The sequence below is a fragment of the Trifolium pratense genome, linkage group LG2 (genome assembly GCF_020283565.1).
Source record: "Trifolium pratense cultivar HEN17-A07 linkage group LG2, ARS_RC_1.1, whole genome shotgun sequence".
Lineage (NCBI taxonomy): Eukaryota > Viridiplantae > Streptophyta > Magnoliopsida > Fabales > Fabaceae > Trifolium > Trifolium pratense.
The window spans coordinates 24,974,318-24,993,630 of NC_060060.1; the positions used below are offsets into that span (position 1 = coordinate 24,974,318).

The 19,313-nt window shown below is 35.4% G+C and overlaps 2 protein-coding genes and 1 long non-coding RNA gene across 15 annotated transcripts; 1 reads left to right on the forward strand and 2 right to left on the reverse strand.

The window, feature by feature from the left end:
* Positions 1-254: 254 nt before the first annotated feature.
* On the forward strand, positions 255-694 carry LOC123908014. Its single transcript, XR_006809539.1, has 2 exons — positions 255-379; positions 645-694. It is a non-coding gene; the product is annotated as an uncharacterized LOC123908014 (long non-coding RNA).
* A 788-nt stretch (positions 695-1,482) lies between these two features.
* On the reverse strand, positions 1,483-4,426 carry LOC123908012. 13 transcript variants are annotated; one of them, XR_006809538.1, is made up of 5 exons: positions 3,692-4,405; positions 3,518-3,598; positions 3,336-3,445; positions 1,894-2,391; positions 1,483-1,806 (listed from the first exon to the last, which is right to left on the reverse strand). XR_006809538.1 is itself a non-coding variant. In XM_045958513.1 (4 exons), the coding sequence occupies exons 2-4, from the start codon at positions 3,564-3,566 to the stop codon at positions 2,218-2,220; spliced, it is 333 nt and encodes a 110-aa protein (XP_045814469.1). In that variant the 5' UTR covers positions 3,567-3,619; positions 3,692-4,404; the 3' UTR covers positions 1,483-2,217. The 13 variants fall into 13 exon arrangements, 8 of the variants coding, with proteins under 8 accessions (XP_045814469.1, XP_045814465.1, XP_045814463.1 ...); XR_006809537.1 differs by having other exon boundaries at positions 3,518-3,619; positions 3,692-4,404; XR_006809534.1 differs by having other exon boundaries at positions 3,518-4,426.
* A 10,132-nt stretch (positions 4,427-14,558) lies between these two features.
* On the reverse strand, positions 14,559-19,313 carry LOC123909073 (ninja-family protein AFP1). The gene is made up of 2 exons (XM_045959847.1): positions 18,062-19,313; positions 14,559-15,243 (listed from the first exon to the last, which is right to left on the reverse strand). The coding sequence occupies exons 1-2, from the start codon at positions 18,879-18,881 to the stop codon at positions 14,819-14,821; spliced, it is 1,245 nt and encodes a 414-aa protein (XP_045815803.1). The 5' UTR covers positions 18,882-19,313; the 3' UTR covers positions 14,559-14,818.

A 19,313-nucleotide genomic window follows, 5' to 3' on the forward strand; every position in this document is an offset into this window, starting at 1 on the left:
AAAGCACAGTCCATGACTTAAAAAAGTGATGGATATGCAATTATGCCGTCCAAGTATACCTTTGTTAGTATTTAAGTGACTTTTTTATTTTTGTCCTAACATTCCACACCCACTCCTCCTCACCAATTATGTATGAAATAAAAAGCATATACTACTATCTACCGGCTATAAAACAAATTCAATAATTTAATATCTATTTTGGAAATAAGAAAACCTTGACTAGCCGGCTATTAATTTGTTAAGGACAAATGGAAATTACTTTTGCAGGCAAATTGAAACCAACTCTATGAATCCTCTCCTATAAGTACCATTAAACTACATCATGTCTTAGAACATCAAAAGGTAACCCAAGGAGAAGAAAACATGTCAAGTTGCAAGGGTAATTACAGACATATATACTTTCATTATTCTTTTCTTTTTCAACAAAAAAGATATTTATATATTTTCATTAATTACTATGTGTTCATAATGAGGAAGTATTCAAAGTGTCAGATATGTATCAACGGCTTGACGACACTGATACGTATGATTAAATAATAATTTCTTATTTCTAAATGATTACAAAGTGTCTATGTACAGTATCAGTGTTGTGTCTATATATTTCATATGTTAATAGTATCTAAAATTGGATGTATTAATTGTAGGTAAAAAGTCTTGGCCGGAATTGGTTGGCATCAATGGAGATGCAGCAGTACAAATAATAATGAGTGAAAATTCAAGAGTGAGTGCAAGCACTTTGCCAGAAGACTCGGCTTTTACCACTGATTTCAGGTGTGACAGGGTTCGTGTCTTTGTTGACAAACAAAATGTTGTAACTCGAGTGCCCAATATTGGTTAATCCAATCACAAGGCATTCAAATGCTTCGTAGTTTGTTTCTAGGTTCAGAAGTTTGTGTTTCTTGTTATGGCATGATAAAGTTATGTGATGGCTGATCTAAATCAAAATAATAAGATTATAAGTTTGTTGTTCACCTAGCTCGGTGACTCTGTGATGTTAAACTCAATAGTAATAAAAGAATACTAAGATTATAAGTCTGTTGTTCCCCTAGCTTGTGTATTCTAATTTCATTAACAGTGGTTTTACTTTGTTTATAACTTATAAGTCCTAAGTACTATAAATATAATCCTTGCTTCATCTGGTTTTAATTATAATAAAATATAATTAAATTTATATTTAGATTAATTTGTTCTATAGAAATAAAGATTATTTAAAAAATAAAACTAATGAGAGGTATCTTAGAGAAGAACTACTAAATCTTACAAAAACATTTTACATATGAATTGCAAAAATGTAAATGTGTCTTAATTTTTTAAAAACAATGAACAGTTATTTCCATGTTTAGATGCAATCTTGGTTGAAATATACCTCAAACAAAAAAATTAGTATTTTCTGTATAAAGTTTATATTATTCTCAAAAGTATGTTTAGAAACCTTAAACAACTTCTATTTCAAAATAATAGATAACTGTTCTTCTCTTGATCTCATTATAAGTAATCATTTTCCATATATTTCAATAGAAAGGCAAAGGAAAAGAAAATCATCCTCACAATCTATAGAACGCTATTTGACATAATTTGAATATGAAAGATATGTACCGATAATTGGAATTACAAAGCATCAATAGAACGCTAGTTGACATAATTTGAATATGAAAAGTTGTACCATTAAACTAAATTCAAGGACTATAAGAACTAAATTCATTCATTTGTAAATCTAGAGATTGATCAACTAGTACCTGGCCTGGTGCTGCTTGAATAGCTATAGCCTCCAATACACCCTCTTGCATGTCATGTGGCAAAATTTTGCTGGATATTGTTTACAATCAATTTCTTATATAATAGGGTTTTCAATGCTGGTTTCAAATTCCAAACATAAAATTCATAGAGACATACTTGGTTTCAGCTGGTATCTGAGTATTAAATCAATTGCTTCCCTGTTGCTATCTGATAGTACAAAAATGTAGAATCACTGATCATTGATTGTTCAACTTGTAAGTCCTTTAATAGGATCGTGACTTTATGTTTCATTAGCTTATAGCATGTTATCTCCACCACCAGCATGCTTAACAAACACGGTTGGAGACAGAAAGTGTCCATGGCACACACACACATTATCCTCACTTCCTCCCCTTTACGATAAATTTCCCTCAATTCTTCTTCCATTAGGACCATTCCCATTTGTAAATACACAAGCCATGTCTTCCATTGACTTTGTCCCTATTTCCTTCCCATTTTTTGTGTAGAATGAGGTTTCTTAGATGCAATCTCCATTACCACTCTCATTTGTTTTGACCATCCAGATGAACCAACAGCATCCTGCTGACCGCTTCTTTCTTTCCCGTAAGGACTGATTACTAGCTGGGCTTCTAGCTTCACCACAACTGCTTGATCCTGTCATGTAGAGCAAAGTGTATAGTATAAATAGTAATGGTAAAAACCTGGATACTATAACACTGTTTTGCGAATGAAACGAAATTATAGGGAAATTATAAGGCTATATTTCTTTTCAAACTTTCAGTGTATGCTTTCTTTTATTCTGCTTCACATATTTTCAGTTACAGTTATTTGTTAAGTTTCCAAATTAAATCAAACATTTATACATTGAAAACGGCAGAAATCAGTTAAAATTAATTGTGAAGGAATGATCACACAGTCAAAAGCGAACACAATCCACCACAGATAACAACAAACATCAAAAAACACATGACATACAAGGAAACTACTAATCAACAATCAAAATCTTACTTAAAATAAAACAAGCGAGAGGATATAAGGAAATGCATATAATTCAAACAATCCACAGACACCCTCACAAGCTTCGGGTATGCAGGAGTTGGATAAGCCACTCCGGCTGCTTCAGCCATGTCTTCGTGGAGCAAAGGCATTGTTCCAACTACAGAGAAAGAACGGATAAGCTTACTGTTTTTTGGCATGCTAGTCAACACCAAATCTACATCCTAATGAGAGACCAAGGTTCAGCTAAAAGCCAATTTAACAAGCTTGACTAAGTGTCAGTTACAACTTACAGTTAGTTAGTTAGTTATCATAGTTTAACAAACTAACTAACTAGAAATCAGTTAGAAATCAGTTGCAGTTACAGCTGTAAAGACTGAAAACAGTTAGAAATTAGTTACAGTTACTTGTGAAGCAAGGTTCCAAATGAAATGAAAGATGCACACACTGAAAACAGTTAGAAATCAGTTAGAAATACAGTTATCTGTGAATCAAGGTTCCAAATGAAACACACTCTTTAAATAGTACCAATGATCAGAGTATCATTTTCATGAATCACAATAAAAATATAATCTTGGAAGAAGAAGAAGCATTTTTCATACTCTGTTTTCTTTGAGAAAGAAACAACCACACACCATGGCTGAATCACCTCCAAAATCAAATTCAGCACCTGGAAACTCAGATTTAGCACCTGGAACTTCAAATTCAGCACCTGGAAACTCAGATTCATCAACTGCAGCAAAGCCAATTGACATACCTCCACCAGAAAAAGAAGTGAACTCACCGGAAAATGATCCTCCATCGAATTCTCCTTCAGGAACAAGAATCACCATGGCTGAATCACCTCCAAAATCAGATTCAGCACCTGGAACTTCGAATTCAGCACCTGGAAACTCAGATTCATCAACTGCAGCAAAGCCAATTGACATACCTCCACCAGAAAAAGAAGTGAAGTCACCGGAAAATGATCCTCCATCGAATTCTCCTTCAAGAACAAGAATTCCGCCAGAATCTCCTCCACAAGAATCACAAGAGCAGTCTCCTGATAATGATATTCAACCAACCTCTGAGGCTGAGGAACAACAAACCTCTTCTGAAGATTATCTTCTTCAATTTCCACTATCCCTTCAGCAATCACCACCTCGTCGATCATCATCATCATCATCATCATCATCTCGATCACCGTCACCTAAAAAATCATCTGGATCGAAAGGGATTCCGATACCGAAACAGAAATTCAATCCACTTGACGTACCTACACATCATCCTGAAGTGGATTCTCCATTACGAAAAACGCTTCCGGATAAACAACAACGACCACTTCCACCTTTTCTTTCATCAGGTAAATCTCCTGATCCCTCACCAACCAATTCCCCTCCGCAACAGAAACTACCACTTCCCCCTCCTCCACAAAAAACAACACCTCCTCCTCCTTCGCAGCAACAACCAGCACCCCCTCCTCCACCACGCGCTACTCTGAATCAACCATCCACCTCCGCTACGGAAGAACCACCACAGGCGTCCCCTCTTACTCTGCTCCGGAACGACGTCGTAGTAACTGGCTTACTCATCTTTGCTTTTGGATATGCGGTGGTACGCTCTTTTTGTTCTTTCATCTTTCTTTCTATTTATTTCTTCTTTCTTTTTTATTTTTTATAATTAGATCGCTTTAATTAATTAATCTATTTAGATTACCTTATGCAGTGAAATAATAACTTATTACTATATAAAGAAAGAAGGATTATGGTGGTGTATGGTACATTTCAATGCATGAACTAGTAGCTATGAAATTCGTAATGTGTGATGTATGTATGTATGTATGTTTCTTGATTAATTTTCATTTTTTGGTCGAATTCCTCGATTAATTTTTACTCGTCTAATAATTAATATCGAATCTGTAATTTATAATACTTATTATAGATGTGCCCTTTATTTTCATTATCAGAGAGTTTCATGATTTATGTTTTGAATTTCTAGAATTTGAGTGTGACAAGAATTTTCAATAATAGAACTTTCATTTAATTTGTTCATGTCCCTGATTCACCATGTTTCTATGACTTGGAAAAAAATTAACTTCAATTTTCATTATCTCTAGCTTCTTCATTTATTGTATCTAATTTCTAGATTATGATGAGAATTAATTTAAATGACAATATTTAGGTTTTTTTTTGGCAGAAAATATGTAGGATATTTTATTGAATTTGTTGTAATTCATTATATGTCTATGGGTTTTTGACAAATTTAAACTTCAATTTTTCTCTATGATGATATGATGAACTGCTTGATTTATGTGTTGAGTTTTTGGTATATGATAACTAAACTCATCATCGATGAGAATTAATTTCAATATAAATAATCAACAAATGCGTAGGAATTTAATTTCATTGATGTATGACCCAAATTTGTACGGAGTAGTATGTTTATGTTTGTGTGTAACATTACTAATTTAGTGTGATTATTGTTTTTTCAGTCGTATTTGATTCATGGAAGGAAATGATCACTATTGGTATCGGTGCAGCAATTTGAAGCACATGTTGCATATGAGAGAAGCTGAACCAAATTCAAAGTTTTTGCCAAAATTTTTTACCTTAATTTCATTGAGGTCAATATTGAATATGAATTTTTTTTTGTTAGCAGTATCACCATTATGCGGTGTAGATCGATATATCCACATAGACATAGTTCTTTTGGTTTGTACACAATATGAAGGATATTACAAAATCCTTTTTTTTGTTTTTTTCTGTTTACAGTAGCATATAGTGACAGTCCTATATGATATGATATCACATTTGTTTGTTCTTAAATAAGTGGATGATATATTTCGTTCTCAAATATTTTGGCTTGGTTAATTGGTTCATTTTGATGAGTTCTTAGCATATAAAATAAATATCTAAATGCACCTGAGACTTATAATTTGAGAATGTGACCTAAATATTAATCTTTTTGGTATATGATGACACAGTTGTGGTTAGTCCAAAAATACATTTAGGTGATTATTAGAAGTGAAGATGAGGAGACCCATTAGACTATGACCCAACCACCATGCCTCTCATGGTGTCTTGGAGGAGGAGTTCCAATTCTTTTAGCATGATTGTTTTGGAGGGAGGAGTAATTCCTTCAAAAAAATTGATAGGATTATGATATGTATGCATGCATTAAAGAGGATTTTTCAAAGGTGTGTAATCATAAATATCGTGTGTTCAATTAATTATCGAAATAAAAGTGTGCATCTTTAGAAGTTGCATAAGACCATCTCCAATGGTGTAGTACCTATTAGGTACTCATGGTACTTATTAGGTACTACTATTGGAGCACAACACATTTTAGTACCAAATAGGTACCACTTCTCAAATAAGCACCCTCTCTCTCATAGTACTTAATAGAATTTGTGGGACCCATTTATAAATATGTAGAGTTATTGATGAAATGTGTAATTATTTGTGGGACCGGTTTAGAATTTTTTAAGAGGTGCTGGGTTGGAGAGATTGAGTACTTATTAGGTACTATTATTAAAAAATTATAAATGAGTGATGTGTACATGCAGGACCCACTTAAGTACCCAAAATTGAATTTCTCCATTGTGGATGCTCTAAGAACCACTTATGTGTTGACTTATTTTTAAGAGTGCGAGTATTAAATGACCATTTAGATCAATTTATTTGCATTTTTCCAAAAACTGTTTAAATTCATTTGTGTGGTTGAATGGTTAGATGTGCAATTATTAATTTTTGTGTGGCTCAAATATAGATAAGTGTGCATATGCATAGAAAGTTGTATAGGAGATATTAGTCACTCGTGTGTGGATTGCTCTCCAATGGCGTACAAGCATTCAATGACTATTTAAATTCCTTTGCAACTTCCCAAAGCTAGGTTAGATGCATTTCCACGGTTTAGTTAGTGGTAGCCATGAAATTAGTATTGATTATTTTTTTTGTATGGATCAATCATAGATAGGCGTGCAACTTGGGAAGTTGTATAAGCGAGTTAGTCTTGTTTGCATTGGCGTACAAAGCATTCAATTTTGTGATTCAATGATAGATAGATGCGTAGCTTGTAAAGTTGTATAGGAGATCAAGAGCCACTTATATGTAGACGAATTTCTAAGGGTGTGTTTGGCTGTCAGAAGAAAATGAGGAGAGAAATATGTGAGAGAGAATGTGGGAAGAGAGAAAAATATGAGAAATAGAGTGGATTTAATGTATTGATTGGTATAAAAGAAAGAAGCGAGAAATAAAAGAGAGAGAAGTGTGTTTAATTTGTTAAAAGACAATTATATGCTTGCAAAAGAAATAATAAAAAATGTGGGGTCCAGCTAAATGTATCTTTGATAATAAAACAAAGTGGAGGGGCATTATTGGAAAAGAGCCAAAAATTACACCTTAACCCACTTTTCTTCGCATGGGTGAGAAGAAAAAGAAAATTGTGGACCCCACTCAAAATTAGTCTTTCCACTCTTTTTCTCTTCTATTCTAAATAAGGGAAATAACTACTTTCTTCTCCGTTTCTCTCTTTCCTCTTTCTCTCTCCCCTATTTCTTCTAAAACAAACATACCCTAAGGGTGCGAAAGCATTCAATGCATGCGTTAAATTCCTTTGCAACTTCTCAAAACTAGGTTAGAGCATGCACATTGGTTGTAAAGCACAGTGTGTTCACAATAACTTATACCAATTGTGTCGGGAATGCTTGGTTATAAGAAGATCATGGAGACTAATACAATTTTGAACAATCTCTCGTGGATGAAGATTTGGAATAAATCAATCCCGTCAAAAGTCTCATGTCTTGTTTGGAGGCTTCTTCAGAATAAAATAGCTACAAAAGATAATTTGTTTAGGAGAGGTGTCATCGGACAAGGTTCTTTGATGTGTTGTAGTGGGTGTGGGACCGAGGAATCGGTCTTCCATCTATTTTTTGAATGTCCGGTTTTTGCAGGTATCTGGTACGATGTTTCGAAATGGATGGGTATATCAACAGCATTGCATAAAGAAGGGATGAATCATTTAGAGCAATTCGAAGGTCTTATCGGAAGTGGAAGAGCTTACACCGAGAGAGTTAGGGTGATATGGTTCGCTTGCATCTGGTGCATATGGAGGTCCGGAAATGAGAAGTTGTTCAAGAATAAGGAAATTAATTTGATCAATATGGTTGAATATGTGAAAAGGTGGTCTTGGAATTGGCTAAAAGTTAAATCAAGCAGCATAGATTATAACTTCATTCTTTGGTATTTGAATCCTAGAGCATGTCTTGGCTGTGTGGACTATTAAATCTACTGCGGCTGCGATCTTTAAGAGAATCAAATTGGTACCGGAAGTGAATTTTGCTCATACTTTTAATCTGTGGCGTAGAATCTTGTAAAGGAAAGGTGATTGAGTTTTTGGTATCTTTTTGGTTGAATCTCAAAATCCTTGTCCGGATTTGGCTCTAGATTTGAAGTTCTTGCATCATCGCATGTTCTTCAACCGTCTGGATGCTCACTAGTGACTTGGAGCGAGATCCCAAGAGATCCAAATTTCTCGATCCTTATTTAGATTTTATGTTCTATCCTTAATTTGATTCTATGCCTGGATGAGTAAATCTCTGTTTTCTAATCTCAGTATCGGTGATTCAGCTTAATTCTATGTAGTGGTGATGTTCATATTTTCCTGTAGTGTTATGAGAGGTGTATACCATGTATTAGACAATGAATTCCTGTACTATTATTTCTTTACCTTAGCATTCCTTATGGGTTTATTAATATATTAGCTTTTGTCTTTTCAAAAAAAAAAAATTGTCATCCTATTTTAGTTGTTTTATCTACTTTTTTATAGACAGTTTTCGAACCAAAGCAAAACTCTATCGCATACATTTGGAGTATAAATTGTGAATTTAGTATGACCCACTCTAAAGTTTTTGATGGATGGTATTAATATTTAGAAAATGTAGTTGAGTTTATTTTATAAAAAAAAAAAATGTAGTTGAGTTGTTTAAATAATTCACAAATAATATAAAAAATTATGCAGGGTTAATTTTTTATTTTTTTTGGTTTATTATGCAAGGTTCATTTAAACCACCAAGTTGAGTAATATGGACATATAGGCTCTTAGATGCATTTGTGTAGCTCAATTACTTAGTGGTAGACATGCAATCATTAAATTTTGTGTGAATCAATGATAATGATAGATAGACGGCGGCCGCATTGTTTGTCGTGCAGTTGACTCTATCTATTCATTGAATTTTGGAAAATTATATTTCCTCCATCCCAAAATATAATAACTACTTTGACCACTGCACGTATGCCAACGCACAATTTTGATCACTAATATTTTTAATTCTATATTAGTAAAAATTATAAAAATTTGATATTTTGAAAATACTCATCAAAACAAATCAAACAAGACTTTATATGCTAATATTTAAATCTATATATTATTAAAAAAATATGGTCAAAACAAGATAAGTGAATAGTGTCATTTAGTAAAACTAGATCTGCTCTTATAAAATGGGACGGAGGGAGTAAAGGAGATAGGAGGTCAAGCGTCACTCATATGTGGACTAACCTCCCATTGTTACTCATTGTAATTCAAATGTGGAAACAACATATAAATAGAGTAGACTTTTGTAGCTACTGTCAGAATTTCTGTTTTCTTGACTTTTCATTGATCTGATATCTCAATATATAATACAACAGCCAATAATGGCATTAATGATACAATTACTCTAATTCCTATAATTTCTATACAATCATAAACAGCCTAGCATATATTTTGCAAGTAATATAAATTATAGTAATGACAAAATCACAACACTAATTAGGAATGATATAATTGGAGGATTCCTTATTGACATCCCCCCTCAAATTGATGCGGCGGGTCAAGAAGCATCAATTTGTTGACGAGAAACTGATGTCGAGGTCGAGTTACAGCCTTAGTCAAGATATCTGCAAGTTGAAGTTGTGATGTGACATGAGGAAGAGATATAACATGATTGTCCAATGCTTCCCGAATAGAATGGCAATCCACCTCAATATGCTTTGTACGTTCATGAAAAACTGGATTAGTAGCAATTTGAATAGCACTGGTATTGTCAGCAAAGAGTGGTGTGGCTGTATCTTGAGGAAAACCGAGTTCAGCCAAAAGTCCACGAAGCCATATAATTTCAGAACAGGCCGTAGACATAGCTCGATACTCAGACTCTGTTGAAGACTTAGAGACACGAGACTGCTTTTTACTCTTCCAAGAAATCAACGCGGGACCAAGGAACATGCACCAACCAGTAACTGATCTTCGTGTATCAGAACAGCCAGCCCAGTCTGCATCACTATAACCAATCAAACTAAGAGGTTTCCCAGTAGGAAAAAATAGGCCACGAGAAGATGTGCCTTTCAAGTATCGAATGATGCGACGAACTGCAGCCAAGTGAAGATGGCGAGGAGTTTGCATAAACTGACTCATTTGTTGGACTGCAAAAGAAATGTCAGGTCGAGTAATGGTCAAATAATTAAGGCTACCGACCAGCTGCCGGTATAATAAAGGATCCGACAATAGATCTCCCTCATCACGGCGATATTTAACATTAATCTCAAGAGGAGTATCAACTGGAGTTGCTGAAGTTAAACCCGCCAACGAAATCAGGTCTTCAATATATTTATGTTGATGGAGAAAAATTCCCTTGGAATCAGAACAAACCTCAAGGCCTAAAAAATAGTGAAGATCACCAAGATCTTTCATATGAAAAGAATCCTGGAGCTGGTGTTTAATGCGTTGAATCGCAGCATGATCAGAACCGGTAATAATCATGTCATCAACATAGATAAGTAGAAGAACAATACCAGTTGACGTGCGGTGAATGAACAAGGAAGAGTCAAATTGACTCTGAGTAAAAGAAAAGCCAATAATAGTAGTACGAAACTTTTCAAACCATGCCCGTGGAGCTTGTCGCAATCCATATAGAGAGCGTTTAAGCTTGCAGACACCTTCAGATGAGGAAGGCAACCCAGGAGGGAGAGTCATATAAATATCTTCTGCTAAGTCGCCATGCAGAAATGCATTCTTCACATCCATTTGAGTAAGTGACCAGCCTTGAGAAGCAGCAATAGCCAATATGGTCCGAATACTTGTCATTTTTGCAACGGGGGCGAAGGTCTCATCATAATCAACACCATACTCCTGTTTATTACCCAATGCAACCAATCGAGCTTTGTAACGATTAAGAGTACCATCAGAATTCAGCTTTACTGAATATACCCATTTACACCCAATGGGCTTAACACCCGGAGGCCGAGGAACAATGTCCCAAGTGAAATTTTCTTGAAGGGCATGTAGTTCTTCATGCATTGCCGTGACCCACCGAACATCTTTAACTGCCTGAGAATAACAAGTAGGAATAGATGTGCCAGATAGAGTAGCAGTAAGAGAAGTAAACCCATATCCATACCTATCAGGAGGGTGGGACACTCGTTCTGAGCGTCGCAGTGGTGCAGGTGCAGGCTCAGGTGGCGGATCAGCGACGGAGAGGGACAAAGTAGGAGTGCGTCTAACGTACACATGACCTGGTTTAAACCGTTCTACAGAAGAAGAATCATTAGAAAAATCAACAAGAGTAACAGAATCAGTAGAGGAAGGTTTAGAACATGGGAAATAATTTTGTTGATCAAAGAAAACAACGTTCCTAGACATGCGTAAGCGCTGAGAAGTATGATCATAACACAAGAAGCCTTTATGAGTAGTACTATAGCCCAAAAAGGCACACATAACAGATTGGGCGCCAAGTTTGTTTCGTTCAGGTGGTGGAAGATGAACAAAGCATACACAACCAAATGGGTGAAGATTAGTATAATCAGGATGTGCAAGAAAGAGACGAAAATAGGGAGAATCAAACCCAAGAACCTGGGAAGGTAGACGGTTGATGAGAAAGACAGCGGTGGTCAAAGCTTCAACCCAAAATTGGGGAGGGACAGAGGCAGCAAGAAGCAAGGAACGAGTGACATCAAGTAAATGTCGATTTTTGCGTTCTGCGATGCCATTTTGCTGAGGCGTATAGGGACATGAACGTTGAGACAATATACCCTTTTGCTGCAAATATTCCTGAAAATTATGAGAAATATACTCCCCACCAGAGTCGGTGCGCAAGATCTTAATGGTGGTGTGGAATTGGTTGTCAACATAAGCCAAAAATTTCTTAAACATTTCAAAAACTTCAGCTTTAGAATGAAGAAAATAAACCCAAGTAAAGCGGCTAAAGTCATCGATAAATGTCACAAAGTATTTATACTTGCCATGAGATAGAACAGGAGACACGCCCCAAACATCACTATGAATAATTTCAAAACATTTTTCAGCGCGATGAGCATGATCAGGAAAAGGAAGAGTTTTGCTTTTGGCAAGTTTACACACAGAACAATTAAAAGATGAGTTATGAGTAATATTCTTGTTGCCCAACAAACCAGATTTTATTAAATGAGACAAAACAACAAAGTTTGGATGACCCAATTTATTATGCAAATCCATAAATGGATGCGGGACATCATTACAAGCAAAAGAAAAACTAGAGGAATGAAATTGGAGCGGAAACAATCTCCCCACTTTAGGTCCCTTCGCGATCACTTTCCCCGACACTTGATCCTGCACAAAACAGCCAGTGCGTGAAAAATTAACATTACAATTATTATCCACCAATTGACCAACTGAAATTAAATTTGAGGCAAGTCCTGGTGACACAAATACACTGTTAAAGGAAGGATTAATATCACCAATAGCATAAATAGGCAGCGTGTTACCATCAGCTATTTGAATGTTTTGGTTGCCCTTATAAGCACAGACATTTTGTAAATGATCAGACGATCCAGTCATATGATTAGAAGCCCCTGAATCCACAAACCATGGTGTAGAAGTACCAGTAGACTTACCATTAATTCCCAAAGTTGAGAGAGCAGAGAGAACAATCTGTTGCACCTTCTCTGGAGTTAAAGCATCAGATGTGGTATCAGCATTGTTGGTAGTAGCATGAAAGGCCTGGGTACGACGGCGTGCAGGTCTCGTGGGGCACTCGGTAATAATGTGGCCGCGTTGTTTGCAGTAATTGCAGAATTTCTTACTACAATCGCGAGCAAAATGACCAAACTGTTTGCAGGAAAAGCACTGGACAGGTCGCATATCACGTCCGTTGGTTGTGCCTTGGGCTGAATAAGCGACTGTGAGAGCGTCAGGAGTACTCTGGTCATGCAACATACTGTTTTGAGTGAGTAGTCGCTGCTCCTCGCGAAGAAGTTATCCTACGCAAACTTCCAAATTAGGAACTGGACTGCGGTTCAGCAAAGCAGCCCGAGCAACTTCAAATTCTGGACGAAGTTTCATGAGAAACTGATCGCGTTTGCTGACTTCAAAAATCTTTTGAAGAGTCGCAAGCGATGTTTTAGGAACATCAGCATGTAAGATCTCAGAATGTTCAGCCCACATATTAAGAAAACCAGAGTAGTAATCTTGAATGGACATGGGGCCTTGTCGATAATGTGCAATATCGACTTCAAGCTGAAAGCGTTTAGCATCATTATTCAGTTTGTAAATAGTCTTCAGGTGATCCCACATCTCTTTGGCGGTTGAGAAGGAGCGCAAGTTATTAATCATTTGAGGCTCAACAGAAGCAAGGATCCAAGTAATAACTTGTGCGTCCTGTTTTTCCCATTTATCCAACGCAGCCACGTCGGTTGGAGCTGTCGAAGTCCCGTTGAGATGACCAGACAATGATTCCCCTTTCACAAACATTTCAAACTGAAATGACCAGGCAGGATAGTTTTTCCCAGTGAATCGAATACAAAAGTTCTCTCTTTTCTTTTCTGAAGCCATGAAACCACAACCAAGAGCAAGAAACAAAGACAAAATACAAGAGACAAGACTACAGGAACCAAGAGTGACTGAGAGGGTGAAAAACAAGAGCGACAGAAAGCGGTGTCGCTAAAAAAAACACGATATCAAAGAAGACACAAATTAGAACAAAGAGGATGATACCATGTCACGAATATCGAGGCCTAACTCATCCTTACAAAACCGGCTTGTAAGGTGAGGATTGCCTCCTCTTTATAAAATCTTCTCAAGAGTCCTATCTATCCGATGTGGGACTAAATCCCACCGAGTGTTAGCCGCTAACACACCCCCTCAGATGTCGGAAGCCCAACGATAGACCCGATAGGCTCTGATACCATGTCAGAATTTCTGTTTTCTTGACTTTTCATTGATCTGATATCTCAATATATAATACAACAGCCAATAATGGCATTAATGATACAATTACTCTAATTCCTATAATTTCTATACAATCATAAACAGCCTAGCATATACTCCCTCCGTCCCAAATTATAAGGGAAAAAAGCCCATTTTTTTTGTCCCAAATTATAAGAGAAAAAATCATTTTCAAGAATATTTTTTCCTTATTTTCATAAAATTAAATGCAAATTGCATTTAATTTCTTCTCTCTCTCATTTTCTCAATAAACAACAACCAATAAAAATTGTTTTTACATCTTCCTATGCAACTTATTCCAAGGAAAACCCACAAAAACATACTTCAAATTCTCATATTTTATTTTTTCTTAATAAGTGTGATTTTTTTATTTTCCCTTATAATTTGGGACGGAGGGAGTATTTTGCAAGTAATATAAATTATAGTAATGACAAAATCACAACACTAATTAGGAATGATATAATTGGAGGATTCCTTATTGACAGCTACTACCAAGTCTTTTGTTTTTACTGTTGCATTGCTAAAAAAATACAATTTATATTGTTTATGATTGTATTATTCAATACTATGTTATTTCAGTAGATAAGTTTATGAGTGGTTATTATGGAAGCATAGCAATATCAAATGTGCTTTGCTTATTCTGATTATATGCTTTAATGCTTTATCAAATGGACAAATCTAACATTCCATTCCAGAAGGGAATCAATTAACTCTATATAACATTGTTTGATTAATCCTCAAGATATTAGCCAAAAAACAAAAAGGAGGTACATACTAAAGAAGAAACTATGAATGAAACTAATTAACATATTCCATCTCTTCAACAATGAATATATTACACAGCCCTAATGTTGAAGGGACTCTCCCATCATCATCACAAAAAAGGAGCAGCTGAAGGGTTAACAACAATATGTCTAAGAGGGTGTGCAACATCTCCACCACCAGCATGTTTAACAAACTCAGCTGGAGACAGAAAGTTTCCATGACACACGCACATTATCCTTACTTCTTCCCCTTTGCCATATTTGTACAAGATTCCGTCGATTCTTCTTCCATTAGGACCATCCCCTTTTGTAAATACACAGGGCATATCTTCCATTGAGTTTGTACCAATTTCCTTTCCACTATTTTGATGAGGTCTCTTAGATGCATTCTCCATTGCCTCAATTCTTGAACTTGTTCTTGTCAAATTCTCATTTATCCTCGACCCTCCTGAGGAACCCACGGCTTCCTGGCTGCTTCTTTCATGTAAGGACTGATTACTAGCAGGGCTTTTTGCTTCGCCGCAACTGCTTGATCCTGTCATGTAGAGCGAAGTTTAGAATAAAACTAGTGGCAGCGAACTCGTGTAAAAACACAGATACTAACAAAAATGTGTTTCTTGGATCATAAACAATAGAAATGTATCCAAATTAGTGTATGCTTTCTTTTCTTCTCTTTCTCATATATTTCCAGCCAAGTAATAGAATTGCATCCAAATTTTATCATTGAAAGTAGACACAAAAGTGACATATCGAAGTCAGAGATATGCAAGGAAAGGGATATAATACTGGAGATTTTTTATTTCCTTTAGCTCCCTTCTCTTTATTCAATTTATGAGATATAAAGGGATATAATACTGCAAATCCTTGGGAAGACAGTGGAGCGCATTCGACAACAATAAATTAATTTAAAGAAAGGAAATGACATGAACTTAGAAGTTAAAAACTGTAAAAAAAAAAAAAAAAAGTGTTCTTGATTATGCCCACTCATGATTTTCTGTAATGTATCTTGAACGCTTCCAAATAAAAGTACGTTATTCTAACATGCACACATGCTCAATCGCTTAAACACAAGTAGGGGATTTGAAAGAAACAAAATGCCCAAGCCAGTCTGTAGAGCAAAAAGGATAGGGAGTTACAGATATTTACTGAAAGGTATATTTTTGTCAAACAACGAGCAAAGGATGGTGAATAACTAGATTTTTGTGTAAATGCAATAAATTAGATGGTGAATAACTAGTAAGGATTGAGGGCTTTTATTGGACGGGCCGTCCACAACCAACAGGTTGTAATTCCCCCGTGCCTGAAGCATGCCATTGATCCTAACTGGTATTGTGTCCTAAAAAGGTCAAACAAGTCAGCTATCAATAACTAGAAACTTGGCATATGTTAAACCACGCTGTTTTTGAAAAGTGTTTTTCTAAATGAGGCTATTACCGTACCCTAAACCAGCAAAATCAATAGTATCTGCGAAGACATACTTTTTTTGCCACTAATATGCGGAGAATTGGAGATTTCTCTCTACTTTGGCATTGAGACCAATTGACATATACAGAGAGTTGGGCGAGAATAGAAGAATAATGATGAAATGACTGTGCAGTATCTAGCACATGATCACCCACACCCCTTATATAGTATAGTAGAACTAATGAACTAAGAAGTATCTATTCTATTGCCCTTGTTCCTCAAGGGAGTGCTCTATCAGCATTGTTCCTACCCCCACACCCCTATCTTGTTTCTTCATGCGTACCCCATTAGTCCTATGGGACAATAACTAGGCATAGATTTAATGAAGATAGTTTTATACAATCAATAAGGAAAGGATTCTTTCATTAGAGATACAGCCTTCGGACATAAGATGCATTATTTTGGTTTCTAGTTTCATCTAACACAGTCGAGATTGTCATAGCACAAAACGGCGGAACAAATAAAAGGATAAATGATAAATGGAAAGTGTTCAAACAAGGATGGCAATTCATAGTGATATTGCAATATTAGTAAGCATGCGCGAAGACAAACCATCTGGCACATGTATAGCAAGCATGCAAAAAGACATGTTGATCTTGCAAGTAAGGATGCAAAGAGGTTTTTTATAGCATGACATTTCAAACTGTTTGAAAAGATGAACCACCAAATGGAGCAAGAAATAAGTAGTACTTGTCATCAAAATGATTCATGTCCTGAGACAGGTATAAGAAGTTTAAAAATAATTGTCAAAAAAATTTCAAGCTAAAAGTTCCAAGAATGTAGCGGAAGTTCATGTCCCATAACATCATTCAATGTAAGAGCATTTACCAATAATCTTAATCTAGAAACCAAAGTCAGTCAGCATAATCGTAATCCTAAATAATGAAATGTAGCAATTTTTTCCCCTTCAAAAGCCAGTACGAAAATAGTCTTTTCCCCCGCTCATTTATAAATTTATCAGACCAGATGATGCAAACATAGATCGAGATAAAAAGAATAATTTAATGTTGTATTCTGTGGCCTTAAGATAATCTTTATTTATTGCTAATTAATAATGTATATGATATGAATGAGAGACCAAAAAGAGGGTGGAAAATTACCCCAAGTTTTAAATCATCAATGGCCAAAATAAAAGGAAAAACAACAAAAAAAAAGAATAGCCCAACAAGTAAAGCAACTTTAGTTAATTGAAATTCAATACGTGTAAAAGATCACACTTCAATCTTGCTAAATATTTAATTCTTGTACAAGTGACAAACAATAAGTGTTTTCAATTATATACATAAGCTGTTTTCCTAAGGCATCATGTAAAACTTATTATTATAATAAGCTCAAAACAACTTGTAGACATGTTATAACTTGTTTTTTACAAGCTCTTGATAAAATAAATTTAAGCAAATTGTAAATAAACTCTAATAAACACACAACAAGACCATTTCAATCACCTAGGTATTCTTTAAAATTCATGAGAGAAAGTGTAGGAACAAATGGGAATGGAATCAAAAAACACACCAACCAATTCACATAATCCATAAGAACTTTCAAACAAGTAAACCATACAAATAATAACCTGTTTAAAAAATTATAATAAATAAAAGAAACACAACATCAGAAATAGACAACAGAACCTGTCCTCATCAATGATTACACTACACACAATCAAAAACAAGCATAGTCCACACACAAAACCAAAAAAGCAAAACATAACATAACCTCAGCAACAAAAAACACCAGACATACAAGGAAACTATACTAATCATTATCAACAATCAAAAACTTACTTAAAATAAAACAAACAAAAGAATAAAGAAAATTCATAATGAAATAAATAACAAAAAAGTTCCAAATGAATGAAGTAAAAGTAAAACTAAAAATTACTATAGTGTTACCTAGAAAAGGTTTGCTATCCATTTCAGAAACTGATGAAGAACTTCCACCTTGTGAATCTACTGAGCCTTGTGAAGATGGCTGTGCAAACAAACCTTGAAAACCAATCCCAATTTTCCCTTTTCCTAATACATCACCAAGAACAACTTGCTTTGTTGCCATAGCCCAATTTGGTAAACCAATAGGTGCACCAAACGTTGACCTATTCAACCCCATTGTTACACCTCCACCCTCAATTTCCTCCAAACAACCACCAGTTGTTACAGCAGATGAATCTTTCTCCGATTTAGAAACTCTCTGCTTCTCTGACCTCCTTCTCTTAGCTTCCAACCGCCGCAACGTCTGTAACTCCTTCCTCTTCCTCCACTCTTCCTCAGTCTCCGTCGGTAACGACGAAGCTCTGAGAAGAGTATGATGTGCTTCCGGAGTTGGTGAAGCAACTCCGGCAGCTGCAGCTAAATCTTCCCGGAGTAAAGGCATTGTTCCAACAACAGAAGAAGATCGCAAAAGCTTCTTGTTTTTAGCATGTTTATCAACACCAAATCTACCACCTAATGAAAGACCAAGATTCAGCTCAACTCCTTCTTCTTCTTCATCTTCATCTTCATCTTCTTCCTCTTTTTCACCATGCTGATTCTCACAAAGATATTGATGATACTGATTATGATGATGCTGTGTGTTTTGGATTTGTTGCATCTGTGATATCGTTGTAGTAGTAGTGGTAGTAGTTGTTGTTGTGCTATGAATATTGCTATTATCACTTCCACCGCTTGATACAAAGAGTCTTTCAAGCAGATCTCTAGGATACTTCTCCATCTTCATCAATCATACACATAAAAAAATATTCTTGATTCTTATCACAATCATCAAAATTTCAAACAGCAATAAAATAAGTTTTTTTTTATGATGATTATTGGAATAAGCAATACCCGTGAAACATAACATGGTGAACCCAATAATAGCATAGACCCAGATCACAAAAACGTTCCTTTTCAAGCGGAGACAAAAATCCCATTGAAATCGATGGGAAAATAATTTGAATTTCAATAAATAAATTTTAAAAATTATTCCGTTAAAACAGGAAACAATCCCGGGAAAATTTAATTTTCCGATTAATCAGAAGATTGGAGGATGAATGCAATTCGGAGGAAGAAATGGGAAAAACAAAGATTGAAGAGAAAACGAAGAATGAAATGAAGTGAAACAAAAATAATTAAAAAAACACAAAAAATTGTTTTGTTGTTGAAATTGATT

Coding starts and splice junctions, on each gene's coding strand:
- LOC123908012 (XM_045958506.1), bottom strand. CDS start 3,907: ATGATGATGATGATGATGATGATGATCGACGAGGTGGTGATTGCTGAA. Junction 3,446..3,598: donor TGCTGAATTCGAAGTTCCAG/GTGCTGAATCTG, acceptor CTGAGTTTCCAG/GTGCTGAATTTGAAGTTCCA. Junction 2,894..3,335: donor TCTTTCTCAAAGAAAACAGA/GTATGAAAAATG, acceptor CTTTCTCTGTAG/TTGGAACAATGCCTTTGCTC.
- LOC123909073 (XM_045959847.1), bottom strand. CDS start 18,881: ATGAAGATGGAGAAGTATCCTAGAGATCTGCTTGAAAGACTCTTTGTA. Junction 15,244..18,061: donor GGATAGCAAACCTTTTCTAG/GTAACACTATAG, acceptor TCTACATGACAG/GATCAAGCAGTTGCGGCGAA.